The 22171-nt window shown below is 38.8% G+C and overlaps 1 protein-coding gene across 3 annotated transcripts in view; it reads left to right on the top strand.

The window, feature by feature from the left end:
• SLC39A12 (solute carrier family 39 member 12) overlaps positions 1 to 21792 on the top strand; it is a gene marked incomplete at both ends in the record, with an annotated part of 67972 nt that extends 46180 nt beyond the window's left edge. For all 3 annotated transcript variants that reach the window (XM_082838071.1, XM_082838072.1, XM_082838073.1), the window contains one exon: positions 21664 to 21792. In XM_082838071.1, coding sequence (XP_082694197.1) covers positions 21664 to 21792 — 129 coding nt within the window. The remainder of the gene's footprint in view (positions 1 to 21663) is intronic.
• Between the last annotated feature and the right edge of the window lie 379 nt (positions 21793 to 22171).

Here is a 22171-nt window from a genome sequence, read left to right on the forward strand (position 1 = left end):
TTCTATAAGCAGAATTCAAGAAGGGGACTCTTCAAGTAAAACCACCATCTTAAACTGCGCTGTGGGGACTTCCCTGGCGGTCCAGTGGTGAGGACTCCACCCTTCTGCTGGGGCTTGGGTGGGGAGGCACGGGTTCAATCCCTGGTCAGGGAACTAAGATCCCCTATGCCTGTTGGGGCACAGCCAAAAAAAGAAAAACCCACTGTAAATGCTTCTGACTTTTTGGTGGTCTTTCTTTTTTTTTTTTTTTTTTGCGGTACGCGGGCCTCTCACTGTTGTGGCCTCTCCCATTGCGGAGCACAGGCTCTGGACGCACAGGCTCAGCGGCCATGGCTCACGGGCCCAGCCGCTCTGCGGCATGTGGGATCTTCCCGGACCGGGGCACGAACCCACGTCCTCTGCATCGGCAGGCAGACTCTCAACCACTGCACCAGGGAAGCCCTGGTGGTCTTTCTTAATTCTCATGAGATTCAAGTATATGAGGTAAACACCAAAATGTACTTTCATATTTGGAAATGTTCTTACATATTGTCTATGATACTCGGGGAATTCCCTAATCTTGATAGTGTATATAGTCAAAGGTGCAGCTGATTCTACCCATCTTTTCTGAACCCCGGTCCCCAACCCTCAATCAGTGTTAGAGAATCCCACCATCCTTCCACTTTGAGAAATCCGGATTTCTCACCTTGTGTGACTTAGAAAGCACACGGCCACTCATCACTGACTGTCGTGAGCTACCTTTTATTTAAAATGTCTGTAGATCCGTCCTTAAGTTCACTCTGGAGCCTCCGAATTTTCAGCTTTGCATTTCTTTTCTTTTTTTTTTACATCTTTATTGGAGTATAATTGCTTTACAATGGTGGGTTAGTTTCTGCTTTATAACAAAGTGAATCCGTTATACATATACATATGTCCCCATATCTCTTCCCTCTTGCGTCTCTCTCCCACCCTCCCTATCCCACCCCTCCAGGTGGTCACAACAGCTTTGCATTTCCAATTCCTTTTTTCTTTAGGAGTTCGTCGGGGGCAGTTGCTATATTCTTTTGAAGTTGATTTTGTGTTTTAACACAGTGTAGTCTCTCTTCAAGTATGATGGATGTGTATGTACGTAGTTAGTCCTTTCTCTTTGTCTCCTAAAATTGACCTGAAAAGATTATCAAGAACCGTTTGAGCCCTAAGCTAGACATCATTTTCCCGTCGATGTTTCTTCTCCCGGTCTTGTAAGGATAAAGAATTGCTTGTAAGAAAACAATGTGGCTGACATCCTATGAAATTCTAACTAGAAGAAATCCTGACCTTATTGCAAATTACTATTGGCCAAAGAAAAATCAGTGTCCTGGCAAAAAGACAGGAAAGAAAATCCTCTGAGTTTCCTGGGGCTACTTCCTATAATCCAGGTCACCTGCTCTCACGGCCTTTTGAGTAACTTCTAAACAAATACAGCTCTTTCACATAGTGGCAAGTTTAACTGTTGTACTCTGGGGCCATGCCAAAGAAAATACGTTTTTGTCATTTCAAGGGAAGAAAACAAGGTTTCAAGGCTCTGTACAACAGCAAAGAAAATAAATGACGACCACTAAAGGGTAAGGGGGAATACTTTCATTCACTGGCCGTTTACCAAATTCTGGAAATTTACCAGGCATCTTCTGAGCAGGGTTAATGTGAAAAGATTAGCTAGATTTTTGCTTTGCTTATTTTTTTCAAAGAAATTGGGTGTGTGATTTCAAACTCCTAAAAGGAAAAGAACTGGGGGCAAAAATGGGGCCATTAGCAATGATGCCAACAAAGCAGAAAGTCTTCACCAGGCAAGTCTGCCAGCCTAAAATTCTCCCGAGTGGTATCGCCTGATCCAAGCACATCACCTCTCAGTTCCATCGAATGGTTTCTAAAGTACGTTAAGAATGAACGCAGCTCTGGGTGGCCAGAGGAAATTCATTCGCTATTATAAAGATCCATGTGCTAGACTGGGTTTCCCCAAAGCAGAGCCTAAGACAGAGGCGTGTGTGAAGTCAGTCAACTTGGGAGGTGATCCCGGGGAGCAGAAGTGAAGGGCAGGCGGAGTGAAACAGAGAAGGATAAAAGGTCAATAGAACAATGGGTTTTTATTAAGTTCAATACCACCGTGGGGCATCCGCCACACAGGACCTACTGAGGGGGCGTCTGTCCCCATTGTTCGTTGGTTCCATAAGCATCACCTCCCACATTTCAGGTGATACATGCCTGAGTGCCAAGGGAGTTCCCTGGCAGTGCCATGCCATCACGCTGAGGAGCCCAGGGCAAGAGAAAGAGGAATGTAGTGTAGACCTGAAACAAGGCTTCGTGCAGGACTAGTTAACGCCCTCTTGGAAATGGTGTCTGCCGCAGTAGCTGGGGTGAGAGATGGGCTGAAAGAATGTGAAATAGCACACACGTGCTGGCCATTAACAGTTGACCCCATCCACCACTCAGATATGCTTCTGGTCCTTCACTTTGGAATTCCATCTGTACCAAAGCCCCTGCAGAGCGGTAGACAGCAAAAGTCTCCACAAAGACTTAATACAAGGTAGTTAGTGGAAAAAGTCTCTAAACCCTACTGGTCTTGAGGCAGTATTTGATATTCATGATCTCCGTCCTTCCAGCAGACAATCTTGATTCTCCCCACCTTCAGGCAGCACTGTGGCTGACCTCGATTTCATTCCTGGTAGGACACCCAGATCTTCCCTGAGGGATCCTCTTTGTCTTTGTCAGGCCATAGCTCCTGTGGTTGCCTGTTCACCATTGTCACCAGGCATGGAAACACCAAGAAAGGCTCCAAGGAATTCTCAGGTTTCCAGATACAGTCCTTGCTTACTCCATTGTGTAGCAATCACCCTACTCCTCATGGGAACCACTGACGATTGTTGCCATCAGCATAAAAACTTTTTTCTCTATTAGTTGATACATTAGCATGAGATGCTCAAGTGACCAGGTGGTAGACATAACTTCAAGTTCAGTGGAGACATTCCCTGGTGTATTCTCCTCAAGAACAAGGATCTGTGTGATCTAATGGTGCTAAAGTTTGCAGGAACGGGAAGCACAAATTCTAAAAGCAGAAAACTGGCAGTGATTATACTATTGTTTCATGATTTTGCCTATTGTCTCTGCTGTTATTTCTATTATTTCCTCCCTTCTACTCACTTTGCATTTAATTTTCTGATCATTTTCTGGCTTCATGAGGTGGAACGATGTATCATTGATTTTAAACGTTTTCTCCTTTTCTAGTATAAGCATTTAAAGCTGTAAATTTCCCTCTAAGCACTGCTTTGCTGAGTCTCATGTATTTTGATATGTTCCGTTTCCAGTACTGATCATTTTGAAATGTTTCTAAACGTTCACAACGTCTCATGATTTTTTCTTATTTGACCCATGTACTGTGTGAAAGTATGTTGCCTAATATCTCAATATTTATAGCTTTAAAAATATCTTTTAGTTATTTCAATTCTTGCATAGTCAGAGAATATACCTTGTATTATTTTAGCCCTTTGAAATATTCTGAGACTTTTTGTATGGCCCAGAATATGGTCTATCCTGGTGAATGGCCCCATGTTCACTTGAAAAGTACATGAGTGCGACTGCTGTGGGGTGAGGGGTTCTGTGAATGTCAGTTAGATCAGGCTGGGTGATAGCGTTATTCATATTTTCAAATTCCATGATGATTTTTTTTCTCCACTAGTTCTGGTAATTATTGAGGGAATGCTTGAGGGCGTTAGAATACAGACCTAACTTTGTGGGTTTCCCTGTTTCTTTCTTAGTTCTATCAGTTTTGCTTCATGCATTTGCTACTCTGATATTAGATGCGTGCATATATGGGGCTGCTACGTCTTCTTAATTGAATTGATACTTTTATCACCGTGAACGATCCCTCTTGATCTCTGGTAAAAGTCCTTGTCCTAAGTCTCCTTTGCCTGTTGTTAATATAGTCACACCTGCTTTCCTGCTTACTATTTGCACAGAATATGGAAAGTAAGTGGTAGGGCTTTGAGAGAGTATTTGAAGTGACGTAACAGGAGAAATGGCTGATACAATCAGCAGTGTCTGTGATTCATATGTTGATATCCATGGATCTTGTTTATCTTATTTCCCTAAATCTTATTTAAAACAAATCTATTGGTTTGTGATCTTTTTCATACTCCCATGTTTGCTACAAAGATTTCATGAGATTTGTTCTTTATAGATATAATAGCCCCTGAAAGATATACATGTGCCAGTCTTGGAAGCTTGTGAATATGTTTTCTCACATAGGAAAAGAAACTACGCAGGTGTGATTAAGGTTTAGAATCCAGAGATGGGAAGATTACCCTGGATTATCTGGGTGGTCTCAACCTAATCACCAGTTGTTAAAAGTGGAAAACCTTCCCCAGCTGTGGTCAGACAAAGATATGTGACGACAGAAAGGTCAGAGAGATTTGATGTTGCTGAATTTGAAATTGGAGTTAGGGGGCCAGGAGCCCAGGAATGCAGGCAGCCTCTAGGAGCTGGAAAAGACAGAGAAACAGATTCTCCCCTAAAGAATCCGAAATGGAAAAATACGTTACCAAATTCAGGTCCGGCTGCTCCCCGCTCGAAAATCAATACCCGAGAGGCAGTTGTTGGTAGAAAGGAAAATTGCTTTTAATCAGAATGCTGTGATCTGGGGAGATGATTGACTCAGTGTGCCGCAAAAACCATCTGCTTGGCCATGAAAGTTTTTAAAGGGAAAAACGGAGGTAATCTCAGTTAATCATTGAGATGGGGGTCAGAGTCGTCACCCGCCCCCGCTGCATGCAGGCTTGTTGACTTCTTGTGATGTTTCTTTAGATGCTGTCTTGTTCACACAGTTTGTCCACACTGTTTGTTCATGAGATTACTGAAGGGGGAGCAAGGGAAGAGATCTGGTCACCCGTTAATTACTTATTCTTCATTTCTACTTCTTTGATCTGCAGAAATAACCAACAAGTTAGGCAAGGTATTGTGTGAGCACAAGATCTGATAGGTGTGCTAGGGCTGGAGATGAGTAGAGCATGGGGGTGCCTGATTGAAAAGTTGGTTACAGCGTAGCTTTGCTGAGTGGACAAGAAAGGGGGTTTCCTGCTGTGGGCCGTTTCCTGCAAAGAGCTGTTTACAAATCCCACCCCCCTCAGATATCATTCCATTTCTATGGGATTAGGGATGAGGGTCCGTCTTCTGTAGCTGCTTCATGCTGTGAAAGGGCCTCGAGGTCTTAGTGTGAAAGGTATTGACATGGGTTTGAAGCATCTCTTGGCTGACAGCTTCAGTTGCGCGTTTACATATACAATTATTTTGATGCCTACAAAGATACAGATTATTATGAGCAATAGTGTTAATCCCATTCTCTTAAGGCCAGTGCTTGGAATTGTGCCCCTAGGTTCAGTTCTGCTCAAGATGGAGCGGCTCATGTCATGACTGCAGTCTGGTCGTCATGCAGTTACTTCCCTCTTGTGGCAATTGCCGTATCTGTAAAACAACTCCGGAATGTGCATCAGACACTGTCTGTGACCCTATTCTCCTAATCACTAACTGCTTGAACCTGCTCTTTTGTGACCCAGGAAGGCCTGGGAGGTGTCAGCTTTTCTACAAACAGGAGGCAGAGGACATGAAGGGGCCTTTTTACTTGGGGGGAGGGAGCCCACAGGGTTCTGCTCGGTTCCAAACACATTGATTTTAGCCTGGTGAGACCCAAGTCAAATTTCTGACCTACAGAACTGTAAGATAAATTTGTGGGGTTTTTTGGGGGTTTTTTTGTTTGTTTTTCTGCGGTACACGGGCCTCTCACTGTCGCGGCCTCTCCCGTTGTGGAGCACAGGCTCCAGACGCGCAGGCTCAGCGGCCATGGCTCTCGGGCCCAGCCGCTCGGCGGCATGTGGGATCTTCCCGGACCGGGGCACGAACCCGCGTCCCCTGCATCGGCAGGCGGACCCCCAACCATTGCGCCACCAGGGAAACCCAAATTTGTGTTGTTTTAAATGCCCAGGTTAGTAGTGATTTGTTAACAGCAGCCATAGAAAACTAATGTCTCTGTGCTACTAACCTTGGTTTAGATGTGCTCGGGAACAGAGGCAGCTATGTAAGAGCTTCTCATTCGAAGTCTGAGAACTGAAAATTCCTTCTAAGAAAATTCCCAGAACTAAAAAAATCAGGAAGATTTCTCATAGCCACCATCTCTAAAGTTTATAAAATCTCTCAAATAGAAGGAAAAGACCAGCCCTGGAAGTACTGTTTTTTTCAGCAGTTTGGATAAGAGAGGCTTTATTTTTAACGATATGGTTTATTATTTAAAGAATAAGTTAATTCATTTTGAAGAGCATTAAGCAGGTTATGCCAAAGAAAGGTTTGTTTTGGATCCGAAACAAGATTCAAACCTTTAGGCACTTTTCCTAAGGTTTTAAATCCTGCAAAACTGTTTCCATAGCAACAAGCCCATAGAAATCTCAAGGGGCTATCATGATGGATGTGACTGGAGATGACTCTAGAATGGGGATAACTGCACAGCTGCCTAGGATCTAGTATGTTAATAGCCTCCAAGCTGATAGTGGAGGAGCTGTAACTCAGAGAAGTAGGTACAGAAGAAGGAAGTGCCTACCAATTCGTGCCAAAGCAAAAGAAACTCTCATGCCCCCTCCGTGTACATCACAGGGAATTAATTGAGGATATACCTTATTTCCAGCCCTCTCCCTCCACCAGTCTTTCTCACTACATAAATCTCTGGGTTGCTTCCTCTTCTGCTCTGCACTTGGGTTTTTTATTTTGGTTTTTTGTTTGTTCGTGTTTGGTTTTGTTTTTTGTTTTGATGCTCTTTTAAAACCTCTTTTCACTGACATAGTAATGGCAGAGGAAACAGTAAGATTGAAGAGGAATCACTTAGAGCAATTTGCTTATCTACCTTCTTCTGGAAATAATATCCTCCAAGTAATATCACAGCCACCCTTTTGCCTGGAGCATTTTCCAATTACCAGATAATTTTCTTTGTATGAAAGGCAGGGTGAAGAATAGTTTGAATTTTTGAACTTAGATCCTCTGCTTTGAAAATATACCCCAACACAGAAAAAACAGATCCCTCTATGAAACCCACTCAGTAAATAGGATTATCAACAGTCCAGATGAAGGGCATTCATTGGCTTCTCTATAGTTATTTTAGTCTAGTAAATATAACAGCTTTAAGATTGTGAATTGGGTAAAAAGAACATAAATTGACTGACAAAAGGGCCACCCTCCTAGCTAGGTTTCTCATCTTTTTAAAAGCAGGTGACTGTAATATTAAGCTATTCCTACACGTTGAGGATATTTTGGTCCTATTCCCTGGTCCCATCATGCTGTCTTTATCTTCCAATTTATTGCATTTGATTGAGTCTCTCTTTCTCAGAGAACTTTAAATAAATCCAGTGCAATTCAATCAATAATCTATAATCCCAAGTTGGCTCTGGTAAATGAATCCTTTATCCAAAAAAACTAGTAAGCTATCCTTTCTTTGAAGTTTGGCAATATCTAGGTGTAATGACCTTTAAACAATATTCATCTATAGAAAAGGGATATTTTGTTATAAAAGACATAAAATAATCTTGATATGAATGTTTGCTTTCAACAAATACTGTACTTGAAATCAATGTGTGTAACTGACATCGTTTAAACACTTTCGCTGTGAAAAAATGAGAAGCATTTAAAAACCATTTCAGGCAGCACAATGAATATAATTTAATGTTCACAGTTATTTCTTCACAAAAGCAAGAAGTATGAAAATCATTCTTACCAACAATTTTGAAAGATTTCCATTCTCTTTCTGTAAAAAAAGAGATTTCTCTAAAAATCAGTCAAACCCTACACTTAGATATTTTCTACTGAGAAAATGATTAATAGGCCCAACTCTGATGAACACTGAGCTCTGTAATTTTTAAAAACTGGCCACCAGAAATGTTTGTATGTTTTGCTCTTCATGTTTTTTTTCTTCTAACTAGTTTCTCAAACCATATGTGCATGCGTGCACACACACACACATCTTCCAAAGCAATCCATTTCTTAGGAAAATATTACAGCTGGCTGATGACTCTCTTTTCTGAGCTATACAATTAAGAGTTTGTCTAACTTAATTGCTTCCCCTAAGGAAAAAAATGGAGAAGTGAATAGTTAAATACAAGTTAAAAACAGGTAATATCTTTGTCTCTCTGAATTATATGTGACAATGATATGGTCTTTGTCTTACAACTCAGTTTTCAAAAGAGAAATTTATCTTCTGTTGCAAATGGCTTCCTGAATTGCCTTGGGATACCATTGAGAAGGTAGAAACCTATACTATCTTGTGTTTGAATATTTAACAAATAAAATGTCTAATGCTGAATTGTTAAAAAGAACCTCATAAGCCTCCAGTTTGGTGATCTCAGACACACCAAGAGCTGTGGCCCTTGCTTCCTTGCTTGGTAAGGAAAGTTAAAACTACTGTATTAAGATGTTTTACAAACATAGCTACTAATTTTAAAAGACCTAAATTCGAAACAGGACTTGTGTCAGTGGGAACAAATCTCCCAATTTCAGGATTGTTGGCTCAACATAGTAATTTGTGTCGAGGGCACTAATTCTATTCATGTGGGCTCTGTTCTCATGACCTCATCAAATCCTAATTACGTCCCAAAGGCCCCACCTCCTAATACCATCACATTTAGGGGAAGGGTTTCAACATATGAATTTTGAGAGGGGACAAAAACTTCATAACATGACATTTTATGCTCTGGGACTTGGAGATCTAAACATAACCCAGAACTTCATGTTTCTCAGTACAAAGTGAATGCAATAAATCCTTAGTAAATGACACCTCTTCCTACCATATATTTTCTGAGATGTACTCTAGATGCTACTTATCGTAATATTACGGTAAGCTAAAGAGCTAAAGAATTAATCAAAGCAAAGTTTTTGAAACCTTGGAGTGAGTGAACGTGTGAGTGTTCATTGTGGTAACATATTCGTCACATAAACTTTGCCGTTCTAACCATTTTAGGTGTACAGTTCAGTGGCATTAAGTACATTCACGTTGCTGTGCAACCTTCATCGCCATCCATCTCCAGAACTTAAAAAATCTTTTCATACTGAAACTCCATACTCATTAAACAACAACACACCCCTACGCCCGGCCCCTGGTAACCACCGTTCTGCTTTCTTGTCTATGAATTTGACCTTTTACTGTAGGTACCTCACATGAGTGGAATCATGCAGTATTTGTCCTTTTGTGATTGGCTGAGTTCACCTCACATAATATCTTCAAGGCTCATCTGTGTCCTAGCATGTGTCAGAGCTTCCTTCCTTTTTAATGTTGAATAATATTCCATTGTGTGTACATCATATTTTGTTTATCCATTTATCTGTCAATGGATACGTGACTTGCTTTCACCTTTTGACTATTGTGAATAATGCTGCTGTGAACACGGGTGTATAAATATCTGTTTGAGTCCTTGCTTCAATTCTTTTGTGTATATATCCAAAAATGGAGTTGCTAAATCATATGATAATTCTATTTTTAATTATTTTAGAAACTGCCATACTGTCTTCCATAGTATCTGCACCATTTTACATTTCTACCAGTGGTAGTCAGCGTTCCAGTTTCTCCACATCCTCACCAACACTTGTTATTTTCTGTTATTTTGATAATAGTGATCCTGATGGGTGTGAAGTGGTATCTCATTGTGGTTTTCATTTGCATTTCCCTAATGATTCGTGATGTTAAGCATCTTTTCAGGTACGTATTGGCCATTTGTATATCTTCTCTTTGGAAGAATGTCTATTCAAGTCATTTGCTCATTTTGTAATTGGGTTGTTTGGTTTTTGGTTGTGAGTTATAGGAGTTCTTTATATGTTCTGGATATTAACCCTTTATCAGATACATGATTTGCAAATATTTTCTCCATTCCATGGATTGCCTGTTCACTCTGTAATGTCCTTTGTTGCATAAAAGTTTTAAATTTTGATGAAGTCAAACTTTTATGTTTCTCTTGTGTTGCCTGAGCTTTTAGTGACATATCCAAGAAATCACTGCCAAATCCAGTGTTACAAAGATTTCCCCCTATGTTTTCTTCTAAGAGTTTTATAGTTTTAGTTCTTACATTTAGGTCTTTGATTCATTCTGGGTTAATTTTTGTATATGGTGTAAGGTAGGAGTCCAGCTTCATCCTTTTGTGTGGGGATATCCAGTTTTCCCCATTCGTTGAAAGGACTGCTCTTGTCCCATCAAGTTGTCTTGGCACTCTTGTTGAAAATCAGTTGGCTGTGTATGCAAGAATATATTTCTGGGCTCTCTGTTGTAGTTTATTCACCTGTATGTCTGTCTTCACGCCAAGACAACACTCTTTGGTTTATTGTAGGTTTGTAGTAAATTTCGAAATCAGTCAGTGCAAGACCTCTAAATTTGTTCTTTTTCAAGACTGTTTTTACTATTTGGTGTCCCTAGAGATCTATATGAATTTTAGGATGGATTTTTCTGTTTCTGCAAAAAAAAAAAAAAAAAAAAGTCATTAGTATTTTCATAGGAATTGCATTAAATCTGTAGATTACTTTACCTAGTAGTGATACCTTAACAATATTAAGTCTTCCAGTCCATGAACATGAGATGTCATTCCCTTTATTTGTGCCTTCTTGGTTAAGTTTGTTTCTAAGTATTTTATTGTTTTCAATACTGTTGCAAATGGAATTGTTTCCTTAATATCCCTCCTCTTCAGATTGTTCATTGTTTGGATATAGAAGCACAATGGATTTTTGTGTGTTGGTTTTGTATGTTACAACTTTGCTGTATTTTTCAATTGTATTTTATTTATTTTTTTAATTTTTCGGTACGCGGGCCTCTCACCGTTGTGGCCTCTCCCGTTGCGGAGCACAGGCTCCAGACGCGCAGGCTCGGCGGCCATGGCTCACGGGCCTAGCCGCTCCGTGGCATGTGGGATCTTCCCGGACCGGGGCACGAACCCGCGTCCCCTGCATCGGCAGGCGGACTCTCAACCACTGCGCCACCAGGGAAGCCCTCAATTGTATTTTAAAAGCTCAAGAGTAAAAGAGTATATATTAGTACTGGGTAACAAATTTTTGCTTATGGAAAGACATGTTTCATAAACAGTAATTTTTTAATGTAATTCTATGGTAAATAAAATTGTGTAAGTTAAAGACATTTACAAGTCAAAAGGGTTCCATCATTAATCACATAAGCCCATTTCTCTTCTTTTGTTTTTTAAGCTCACTGAAACAGAAATCTGCTGCAATTCTATCCACTGTTTTCTCTTCTTCCTCAATTTTAAGTTGCATGAATAGATAAACCTATGTTGATGACAATAAGTAAATAAAAGAAATCTCTACTGCTTTTCAGAGTTAGAAAGGATGATATTTTCCTGAATTCTTGCTGAGGACTGAATGACAGATTTGATCCTCATCTGATTTTTTTTCATTCACTAGAGCAACTTCCCTGTTTTTGTGAAGTTCGTGACAGTGAATGCCAGATACAATCTTGTTTGCTCATCAGGAGTAACATAGGTTGTTTACAGTTCATCTAAAGTTTATTGAATGTATGAGATGATCACTGCTATGAAGAGCCACCATCTGAAAGAAAAGCAAAAAGGTAACGTGATTGTGTCTATGGTGGAATACTTACTAACACAAGTAAGTTGTTCAGCCAACACAAGGGAGAAGACAGACAAGAGCAGTGCATCTATCTCTTAGATTCATAAAGGCAAAATAATCTTTCTGCTTTACTAGTTTTTTTAGCAAGTTGTGATCTCATGGATGACATCTTCAGAAAATTTTCTTGGAGACAGTGCATAGACAAAAGATTATACAGACTGAGTTATTAGGTTTTGCAAACACTGGATAAACTTTTGGGGTGTCATTAAAAACGGTAATCTATCTACCTCTCTGTTTAACAGAACTCCTACATGTCGCTTTGTAATCATTTTTTAGACAACATGTTACCAATGAACAGTCATCAAATGACCCTTCAAAAGTCAAGAGAAAAACTGAAAAATTAACATTGTTATAAATATGTGAATGGGTGACTATTCAAAAGTTAATTTTTCTCATGTGCTAGACAACATAGAGCTATCCCAGTGGCTGTTCATAGCAGTGATGATTAAAACAAATGTAAGTGTATTAGTGTTATGAGACTATGGAAAATACTTGGAAAACGATCTTCCTGTTCTGAGTATAAATAAAAGACTTTGAAATGGCACTCTGTAGTTTGGCCGCAGCCACCAAACAATCCAGTAACTCAAAATATTCTTTAGCTTTTCCTTCTCATTTTTTTCTGTTTTTCCTCTTAGAAAATAGGAAGGTATAGGTGGAACAGAAGAAATATCATTAGATCCATAATCGATACCAGACGATCCATGACCGTTATGATGTTTCTCCCAGTAAGCCTATAGGCCATGCTGAGTGTTTCTTTAATTTACACTGGGCTTAGATAATAAAAAAAAAATTTTTTTGTCTGCATGGTCTAAGATGGTGGCCACACCCACATGTGACTATGCTGAGTGCTTGAAATGTGGTTAGTGTAACTAGGAAATGGATTTTTTTTAATTAATAAACTTTATTGTTTAGAGCAGTTTTAGGTTCATGGCAGTATTGACTAGAAACTACAGAAAATTCCCACGTGACATCTGACTCCCACATACACACCTTCCGCCACTATGAACATCCCACACCACTGTAATAACGTTTGTGACAATCGATGAAACTACACTGATACATCATTAGCATCCAAAGTCAATATTTACATGAGGATTCGTGCTTGGTGGTGTACATTCTACGGGTTCTGACAAATGACATGTATTCCACCACTGTAGTATCAGACAGAATAGCTTCCCTGCCCTAAAAATCCTCTGTGATCCTCCTATTCATCCCTCCCTTTCCGTTAAGTCCTGGCAACCACTAATCTTTTGACTGTTTCCATAGTTTTGCCTGTTATTTCACTTAGTAATATACATTTACATTTTCCCCATGTCTTGATAACTTTTTTTTTTTAAGCTTTGAATAATATTCAGTTGTCTGGATGTACCATCATTTACCTATCCATCTACCTACTGAAGGATGCCTTTGTTACTTCCAAGTTTTGGAAATTATGAATAAAACTGCTGTAAACATCCATGTGCAAGTTTTTCTATTAACATAAGTTTCCAGAATATTTGGGTAAATACTGAGGAATGCGATTTCTGGATCTTACCGATAAGAGAATGTTTAGTTCTGCAAAAAATATGCCAGATGTCCTCCAAAGCGGCTGTACCATTTTGCATTCCCACCAGCAATGAATGAGAGTTCCTGTTGCCTCAGATCTTTGCCAGTATTTGGTGGTGTCCGTTTTTTGGATCTAGGCCATTCGAATAGGTGTGCAGTAGCCTCTCATTGCCATTTTAATCTGGAATTCCCTGAAGTCATATGATGTTTAACATCTTTTCATATGATTATTTGCCATCGATATACCGTCTGCCTCCTTGGGGGAGGTGTCTTTTCAGCTCTTTTGCCCATTTTAAATATTGGGTTGTTTGTTTTCTTATTGTTGAATTTTAAGCGTTCTTTGTATATTTTAAACAGTCTTTTATTAGATGTGTCTTTTACAAATATTTTCTCCCGGTCTCTGGCTTATCTTTTCATTCTCTTGATGTTATCAAGAGAAGAAGTTTTTGATTTAAATGAACTTCAGCTTGTCAGTGAGTTCGTTTGTGGATCATGTTTTTGATGTTGTATCTAAAAAGGCATTACCAAACCCAAGGTCATCTAGGTTTCACCTATATTATCTTCCAGTAGTTTTATAATTTTGTTTTTCATTTAAATCTGTGATTCATCTTGATTTAATTTTTATGAAGTTTCTGTGTATAGATTCATTTTTTTTGCATGTGCATATCCAATAGTTCCAACACCATTTGTTTAAAAGATTTTGTACCATTTTATTACTTTTGCTCTTCTGTCAAAGATCAGTTGACTATATTTATGTGGGTCTATTTCTAAGCTCTCTACTCTGTTCCATTGATCTGTTTGTCTATTCTTTTGCCAATACCACACTGTCTTAATTACTGTAGCTTTATAGTAAGTCTTGACGTTCTTCTCCAACTTTATTCTTCTCCTTCAATATTGTGTAGGCTATTCTGTGTCTTCTGCCTCTCCATATAAACTTTAGAATCAGTTTGTCAATATCCACAAAATAACTTGCTGGGATTTTTATTTTGATTTGGATTGCATTGAATCTGTAGATCAAGTTGTGAAGATCTGACATCTTGACAATATTGAGTCTTCCTATTCATAAACATGCAATATCTCTCCATTCAGTTTTTCCTTGACATCTTTTGTTTGAGCTTTGTAGTTTTCCTCATATAGATCTTGCACATATTTGGTTAGATTTATAGCTGAGTATTTCATTTTGGGTACTAATATAAATACATAAATGGTAATATATTTTTAATTCAAACTCCACTTGTTCATTCCTGGTAAATAGAAAAGCAATTGACTTTTGTATATTAACCTTGTATTCTGTAACCTTGATATAAGCATTTAATAGTTCCAGGAGCTTTGCTGTCGGTTCTTTTGCATTTTCTACATAGATGATCATGTCAAGTACAAATAAACACAGTCTTATTTTCACTTTCCCAATCTCTTTACCTTTTATTTCCTTTTCTTCTCTTACTGCATTTGCTAGGACTTCCAATACGATGTTGAAAAGCAGTGGTGGGAGGGGACATCCTTGCTTTGTGTCTGTTCTTATGGGAAGGCTTTGAGTTTCTCACCATTGGGTGAGAAGTTAGCTGTAAGCTTTTTATAGATATTCATAGTGGATTTGAGGAAATTTCCCTCTATTCCTAGTTTACTGGGAGTTTTTATCATAAGTGGGTGTTGAATTTTGTCAATGCTTTATACGCATCTGTAGATAGGATCATGTGATTTTTCTTCAGCCTGTTGATATTGGAATGTAGATTACATTAATTGATTTTTGAATGTTAAACCAGGCTTGTATATGCCTGGGGTGAATCCCACTTTTTTGTGGTATATAATTTTTCTTACACATTGTTGGATTTGAGTTGCTAATATTTTGTTGAGGATTTTTACAACTCTGTTCATGAGAAATATTGCTCTCTATTTTTCTTTTCTTGTAATATCTCTGTCTGGTTTTGGTGTTAAGCCAACTCTGGCCTCTTAGAATGAATTAGAAAGTATTTCCTTTGCTTCTTTCTTTGGGAAGAGATTGTAGAGAACTGACACAATTTCTTCATTAAATATTTGATAGAATTCACCAGTGAATACATGTGGGTCTAGTGCTTTGGAAGGTTGTTAATTATTGATTCTATTTCTTTAATAGAAATAGGCCTATTCAGATGGTCTATTTCTTTTTGTGTTAGTTTTAGCAGATTGTGTCTTTCAAGGAATTTGTATATTTCATCTAGGTTATCAAATTTGTGGGCATAGAGTTATTCATAATATTCCTTTGTTATCCTTCTATTGTCCATGGATTTATTAGTGATGTCCCCTCTTTCATTTCTGATATTGGTAATTTGTGTCTTCTGTCTTCGTTTCTTAGTTAGCCTGGAAGAGGCTAATCTGTTTTATTGCTCTTTTCATGGAATCAACTTCTGGTTTTGTCGATTTTTCTCTATTGATTTCCTGTTTTCAATTTCATTGATTTCTGCTGTAATTTTTATTATTTCTTTTCTTCTTCTTTCTTTGGATTTAATTTGCTATTCTCCTTCTAGTTTCCTAAATTGGAAGCTTAGATTATTGATTTTAGATCTTTCTTTTTTTCTAACATATACATTCAATCATAAATTTCCCTCTATTCACTATGTTCACTGAATCCCACTAATTTTGATAAGTTGATTTTCATTTTCATCTAGGTCAAAATATTAATTTCCCCTGAGATTTCTTCCTGACTCATGTTATTTAGAACTGTGTTGTTTAATCTTCAGTATTTGGGGATGTTCCAGCTATTTTTCTGTCATTAATTTCTAGTTTAATTCCATTGTGATCTGAGATCAGACATTGTATGATTCCTATTCTTCTACGTTTATTAAGCGTTACGGCCCAGAATGTGGTCTGTCTTGGTGAATGTTCCGCGTGAGCTTGAGAAGAATGTGTGTTCTGCTGTGATTGGATGGAGTGGTCTGTAGGCGTCAATTTTATCCAGCTGATTGATGGTCCAGCTCTTTAGTCCCACTTTGATCTTACTGATATTTTGCCTTCTGGATCTGTCCGTTTCTGAAAGAGGCGCGCTAAAGTCTCCAGCTATAATAATGGATCCATCCAGTTCTTCTTTCAGTTGTATCAGTTTTTGCCTCATGTATTTTGACATGCTGTTGTTAGGCGCATACACACTAAGGATTGTTATGTCTTCTTGGAGCATTGACTCTTTTTTCCTTATCTAATGCCCATCTTTTTCCCTGATAACTTTCCTCGCTCTGGAGTCTGGAAGCTTGACGGCATTTTTCTCCAATATTCACTGTGAGAATCTGGTAGAGCTCCTCTCAGTAAAATTCACAAAAGTGTGTGGGTGGAAGGCCTCCCTAAGACTGGTTCCCCCTGAAGCTTTTAACGCTTAGGCTTGTCTACACTCAGCCTCTAACGATCCATCACTTACAGCTCCAGTTTCCCTACCCTGGCACTGGTTCCTACAAAAGTTCCTCCTTGTGGTTTCTGCTACAGTAAATTGTGATTCTCTCTCTGTGTCTTCTTGTCTTTCAATATGAGGCCAGCAGTTTGCCCTGTGACCTCACTCCTCTGACATATCTAAGAAGGCTGGTTAACCTTTGAGGTTGTTCAGTTTTTTCACTTGTTAGGATGAATTGGTGACTTGTAAACTCCTTACATGCCATACCAGAATCCAGAAGTCTTCGATATCCAACTGTCGACGGGGAAAAAAATGCACAACGTGAGAGCTGTGAGTTAAGTTTTATTGGGGCAAAATGAGGACTATAGCCCGGGAGACAGCATTTCAGGTAGCTCTGAGAAACTGCTTCAGAGAGGTAGGGGGGAAGGTCAGTATATATGTGGTTTTAGTGAAGGGGGAGTCCATGCAATCAGGCATATATTTTTTACAGAAGGTTTCTGCTAATCTCATGATTAGCTAGTCACGAGGAGCAGATGTCAGCATGAAGGATTTTAGTGTTTTTTTCTAGATATGAGGAGATGCAAGATTTGGGCTCATAAAATCATCTCCTGAAAATATCTAATTATCTGAAGACCTGTTCTGCCAGTTTTTTCCAGAGCACAGAGCGCCTCATTTCTGATCTCCACCCTGAACTCCTTTCAGGAGGTGTTGAAGGTCAGCAGCCGCATCAGCTCATAATTTAATCCTTAGAGGTAGCTGGCAAGTGCCAATTTGTAGGTGACACAACTATTAAGTGTACAGTTGCACATGCAGACAGATCATTGCAGATTTGCCAACCAAATGGTGACTTCCATTAACAAGTTTCCATTTTGTTCTTAGAAGTGACCCTTCTGCAAGGACAAAATTAAGCCATTTACAAATGTGACAGACCAACCCATTGCATGTGTGCCCCTAAAGAGTTTAAACATTATTAGGACACCCTACAAAAAGGCTTCTGAGGTTTTTTCCTCATCATATTTCTTAGGAATAAGCATGGTTCTTCTTACCAAAGGCAAATACGTACCCGACTCAGTGTGCACGATGGGTTTTAAGGTCCCTCTGAAAAGAAGGTGGCATCAACCAGTTGTTAGTTGTGCTTCATGAATGGAGAAACAGATCATTTCTCTTGAAAGTTGGTGACGCCAAAAGCTATGGATTCCTGAGAGGGGAAAAACATTTGCATTGCAATTTTACCTTCATAAGGGATATCGCCAAGTGTCTTCAACAAATGAATGTTGAACTTCTATATTTGAATTGTACATTGTTAATAATGAAAGGCCTTTGAAGTTTTTAGTGTATTATATCAATAGAAATATTGGACACGGAGATTTCTTTTTTAGCTGTACATTTGTGAACCATAATGAAGGTAAATGTTGCAAAATCCAGTAATTGATCTTTAATGACACCAACAAGGAAGCGTTTTCAGAATACCAGTGGAAATGGACAGAGACGTCTTTGTATGGCCTGGGAGTGTGAACCTTAGATGTACGAGAAGGAGAGACAGAATCTTAGTTTCAGAGGATATTTTAAAGACCACCCTTTTTTTGTGACAAGTCCTCCCTAGTATCTAATTACTACATGGTACATGATATCAGTATTTATCCACTTTCCTTCCTGATGTGTTCTCGCTTCTCTGTGAACATTCATTTTAAAGCTTCAGTTTGACTAAGGATACAATTATCGGGATGGACTCAAGTGTAAAACATTTATTTACTATCACTTTCTAAAATGTTCAGAAATCCTAGTCAGCAGCTGACCATCATAACTACCTCTGAATTAGTTAATAGAACTTGCAAGGACAATTATCTGTAGAAAAATCACCATCACTATGTGGACTTTGCGCATCTCAGGGAATTTCTTTCCTGTGCCTGATTGAAAATTTAAAAAAAGAACTTAGTGGTATGTTAAAGAGTTGCATCTTAGGTCAAGATTATTTTCCAGAAAATTACAACACCTTGACTATCATATCTTGACATTCACTGATCTGACTTGAGGAACTTGCCAAGCATGGAGGTTAAAAAGGAAGGACTTTCTACTTCAAGGTTTCCGAATATCTGGAAGAAATCGAAAGAATATTTCTCCTAGTGCTATCTCTGGGCAAGGCTGTTTTACTAACATTTCTCATCTTTTTTCTCTACATTTTACTTCAATGTTAACACACTCTATCCATCATTTCACCCCTCTGGTCTTAGGTTATAAATCAACATCTGTAAAACTGTTCAATAACAGAATTTAATTGCCCTGGAGGAAAAGGGGTCTTTTCTCACTTGAAAGCCAGGGGAAAATGGTGGCATTTAACCTCTTGCTGGGCATTTTAAAAAGAGGAAAAGAACAATAAATGCTCTTGAAAATTAATTCAAATGGACCTTTATTTTCCTTCAAAATTTGCTGACTGAAATTATTTTAAAAATGTGAGTAGGACTTCCCTGGTGGCGCAGTGGTTAAGAATCCACCTGCCAATGCAGGGGACACGGGTTCAAGCACTGGTCCAGGAAGATCCCACATGTTGTGGAGCTATGAAGCCTGTGTGCCATGACTACTGAGCCTGCGCCCTAGAGCCCACGAGCTACAACTACTGAGCCTGAGTGCCTAGAGCCTGTGCTCCTCAACAAGAGAAGCCACCGCAACGAGAAGCTCGCACACAATGAAGAGTAGCCCCCGCTCGCCGCAGCTAGAGAAAGCCCACATGCAGCAATGAAGACCCAATGCAGCCAAAAATAAATAAATAAAATATAAATAATTTTTTTTAAATGTGGGTAGATTTGGAGCAAGTGAAATACTGTGATCAGATGTGGTCTGAGCTTTGGCATTTTATGTTTGTATCTTTTGGAAAGACTTTCTGCAGAACTCTCTGGTATTTTGGTATGTACCCAAGAGATATTACGGTTCACATATCATCCACAGTCATCCAAAAGAGGACCAAGTATTGTCTCAAAAGCAAGCTTAGCTGGGTTTTCTTACCAAACCACGTGGACATGGGAAGTTCAGACAGGCCACCCAAAGTAAGATCAAAGCTTCCATATCAGGGTGAAAATCTCCTTAAAGTGTTTTGAAATGTTGATTTTCATTGTTTGTCTGTTTCTATAGGTGTACAAAGTTAGTCTTATAGCTTTTTTTCCAGTGCATATCGTCTGCCTTAAAAACAGAATCAGTAATGTGATGTCTTTTATGACGAAGGCAGTGTGATATCTGTATATTCTACTACGTATTTTTATCACATGCAATGGCTAGTTTATGCCTAATTGGACATTTTTAGTGTTTGCATTTTCTATTTTTTTCTAATTAGTTAGAAATGTATTGGCCATAATAGACAGAGGTGAACTTCAGATAGAAAGCTGGTCTTTGTAGGTGTTTGTATATCCTCTACGATAATGAGATGACCTGGCTCCTTGTCTTGGTTCTGACATCATGTCTGTGTGCCTTTGGATAAGTCATCATCCTCCTTGAGCCAGTGTTTCCTCATAACTGAAAGGAGTTAATAATTTTACCTCTTACAGGGTTATGAGGAGTAAACAGGAGAGGGGGAAAGATATAAGAAAGGGCATGATAAAATGGATGTAAATGAAAGCAAATGTCACATAAGACCTTCTGCCAGGGCATCCTGGAAGGCCTCGAGGGAAAGGTGAGCTGCTAGAAGGTACCCCTGAATGGATGGCACGTTATCACAGAGCCAATTATTTTGATTAAAAAAAAAAGCAAGGGATACCATTTGCAGCAATATAGATGGACCTAGAGATTATCATACGAAGTGAAGTAAGCCAGACAAAGAAAGACAAATACCATATGATACGACTTATATGTGGAATCTAAAAAAATGACACAAAGGAACTTATTTACGAAACAGAAAGAGACTCACAGGTACTGAAAACAAACTTACGGTTACCAACCAGGAAAGGGAGGTGGTGGGAGGGATAAGTTAGGAGTTTGGGATTAACGTGTACACACGACTATATATAAAATAGATAATCAACAGGGCCTACTGCATAGCACAGGGAACCCTACTCAATATTTTGTAATAACCTATAAGGGAAAAGAATCTGAAAAGGTATATATATACCGGGTGCTCCCATACAGGCATGATAGCCTCCGTCAGCCTGTCCTCCACTGCCATAAATCCAAAGCCCTTGCATATTTTTTGTTTGACCCTTCTCTTGCTAGGTAAAAGGACCCAGTAGTTCTCAATCAGAGGTGGTTTTTAGCCCCCACGGGACATTTGACAATGTCTGGAGACATTCTTGGTTGTCATGACTAGGGGCAGACGTACAACTGACATCTAGTGGATGGAAATCAGGGATGCTGCTAAGTAAACATCCTTCAGTACACAGGAGAACTCCCACAACAGAATCCTCTAGCCCCAAGTGTCAGCAGTGCCAAGGCGGAGTTCAGTCTCCAAACCATGTTGACCTGAGCCTGTGCTCCAATAGAAATGACTGTCATGAGAGAGATATACTCGCTCTGACCTTCTCAGGGTGAGGGATTCGAAAGAATGTGAGACAAACACAGTGAGGCATTTCACACAGATGCTTGAGTGAACGTTTCCCTCTAAATGGCGTACGGCATTTCACAAACATAAAGCGGTTGCCATTTCTCTCTCCGAGAATAAAATATAGCCTTAGGAGATGATGCCTTTATTGTTCCAAAGGTCAGGAAGACCTTGGTCATCATTTTGAAAAGAAACAAGTATGTGCTTCGTAATAGCCAGTGAAGTTAGCAACTTCATAAACCTAACAGAACGATCAAAAATGATACCTTTCATTTATTATCTATTGCACATTTAAGCATTTTCCAAAAATAAAAATAAGAGTTGGGTTTGCTTTCCGTTGATAGCTCTGTCATTTTAAGATTTCTGGTATCACTAAGATCCTTCTAACCACAATCAAATGCTTAATTTATCTAATGTTTTAGAATTTTGGTAAGAGTAGGTATTAAACATTTTGTAACTGTTTGGGGAATTTGAAAGGTTATTAAGTTCTGAATAACAGAGTCTCTCATGTTTTCCCACCAAACTTTTCCCAGCAGTGAATATATCTGGATCTTATTCTGGTTTTTTATTCTTTTTTTAGCTTCCTGAAATGACTCATGTTCAAACACAGCGACCGTGGTTGATGTTTCTCCTGCAGAACTTTGGACTGACCCTAGGTTGGCTTTCCCTCTTACTCTTGGCTATATATGAACAAAATATTAAAATATAAGTTGAGTCTCAAAATCCTTCAAAAATCAATTTCAATGGCATCATTTTGTTTCTTTTGTTGTATTCTATAGTGATTTATAAATTAAATATTTTTATCTTAGGTGAAGTGTGTCTTTTAGTTCATTAACTTATTGATTTTATAATGCAATTTTGTTTCTATAGTGTATAAATGTCAGGTTGTACTTAATTGAATTTTTGTTGTTAGTTTCCAACACTGTGATGGAACTCACACCTTTTTAGTAACTCATACGCTCTAAATTCTAGTAAAACTTCCAAAAAAATTTTTTTTCCTAGTAAAGGATGTTTGTTTGTAGTATTTGAAGTGGACAAACGTCTGTTGGGTTAAAATCTGCTGTAACTTCTTTGATGTCAATAATACA

Source organism: Leucopleurus acutus, assembly GCF_964270905.1.
Source record: "Leucopleurus acutus genome assembly, chromosome: 1".
NCBI classification, from domain to species: domain Eukaryota; kingdom Metazoa; phylum Chordata; class Mammalia; order Artiodactyla; family Delphinidae; genus Leucopleurus; species Leucopleurus acutus.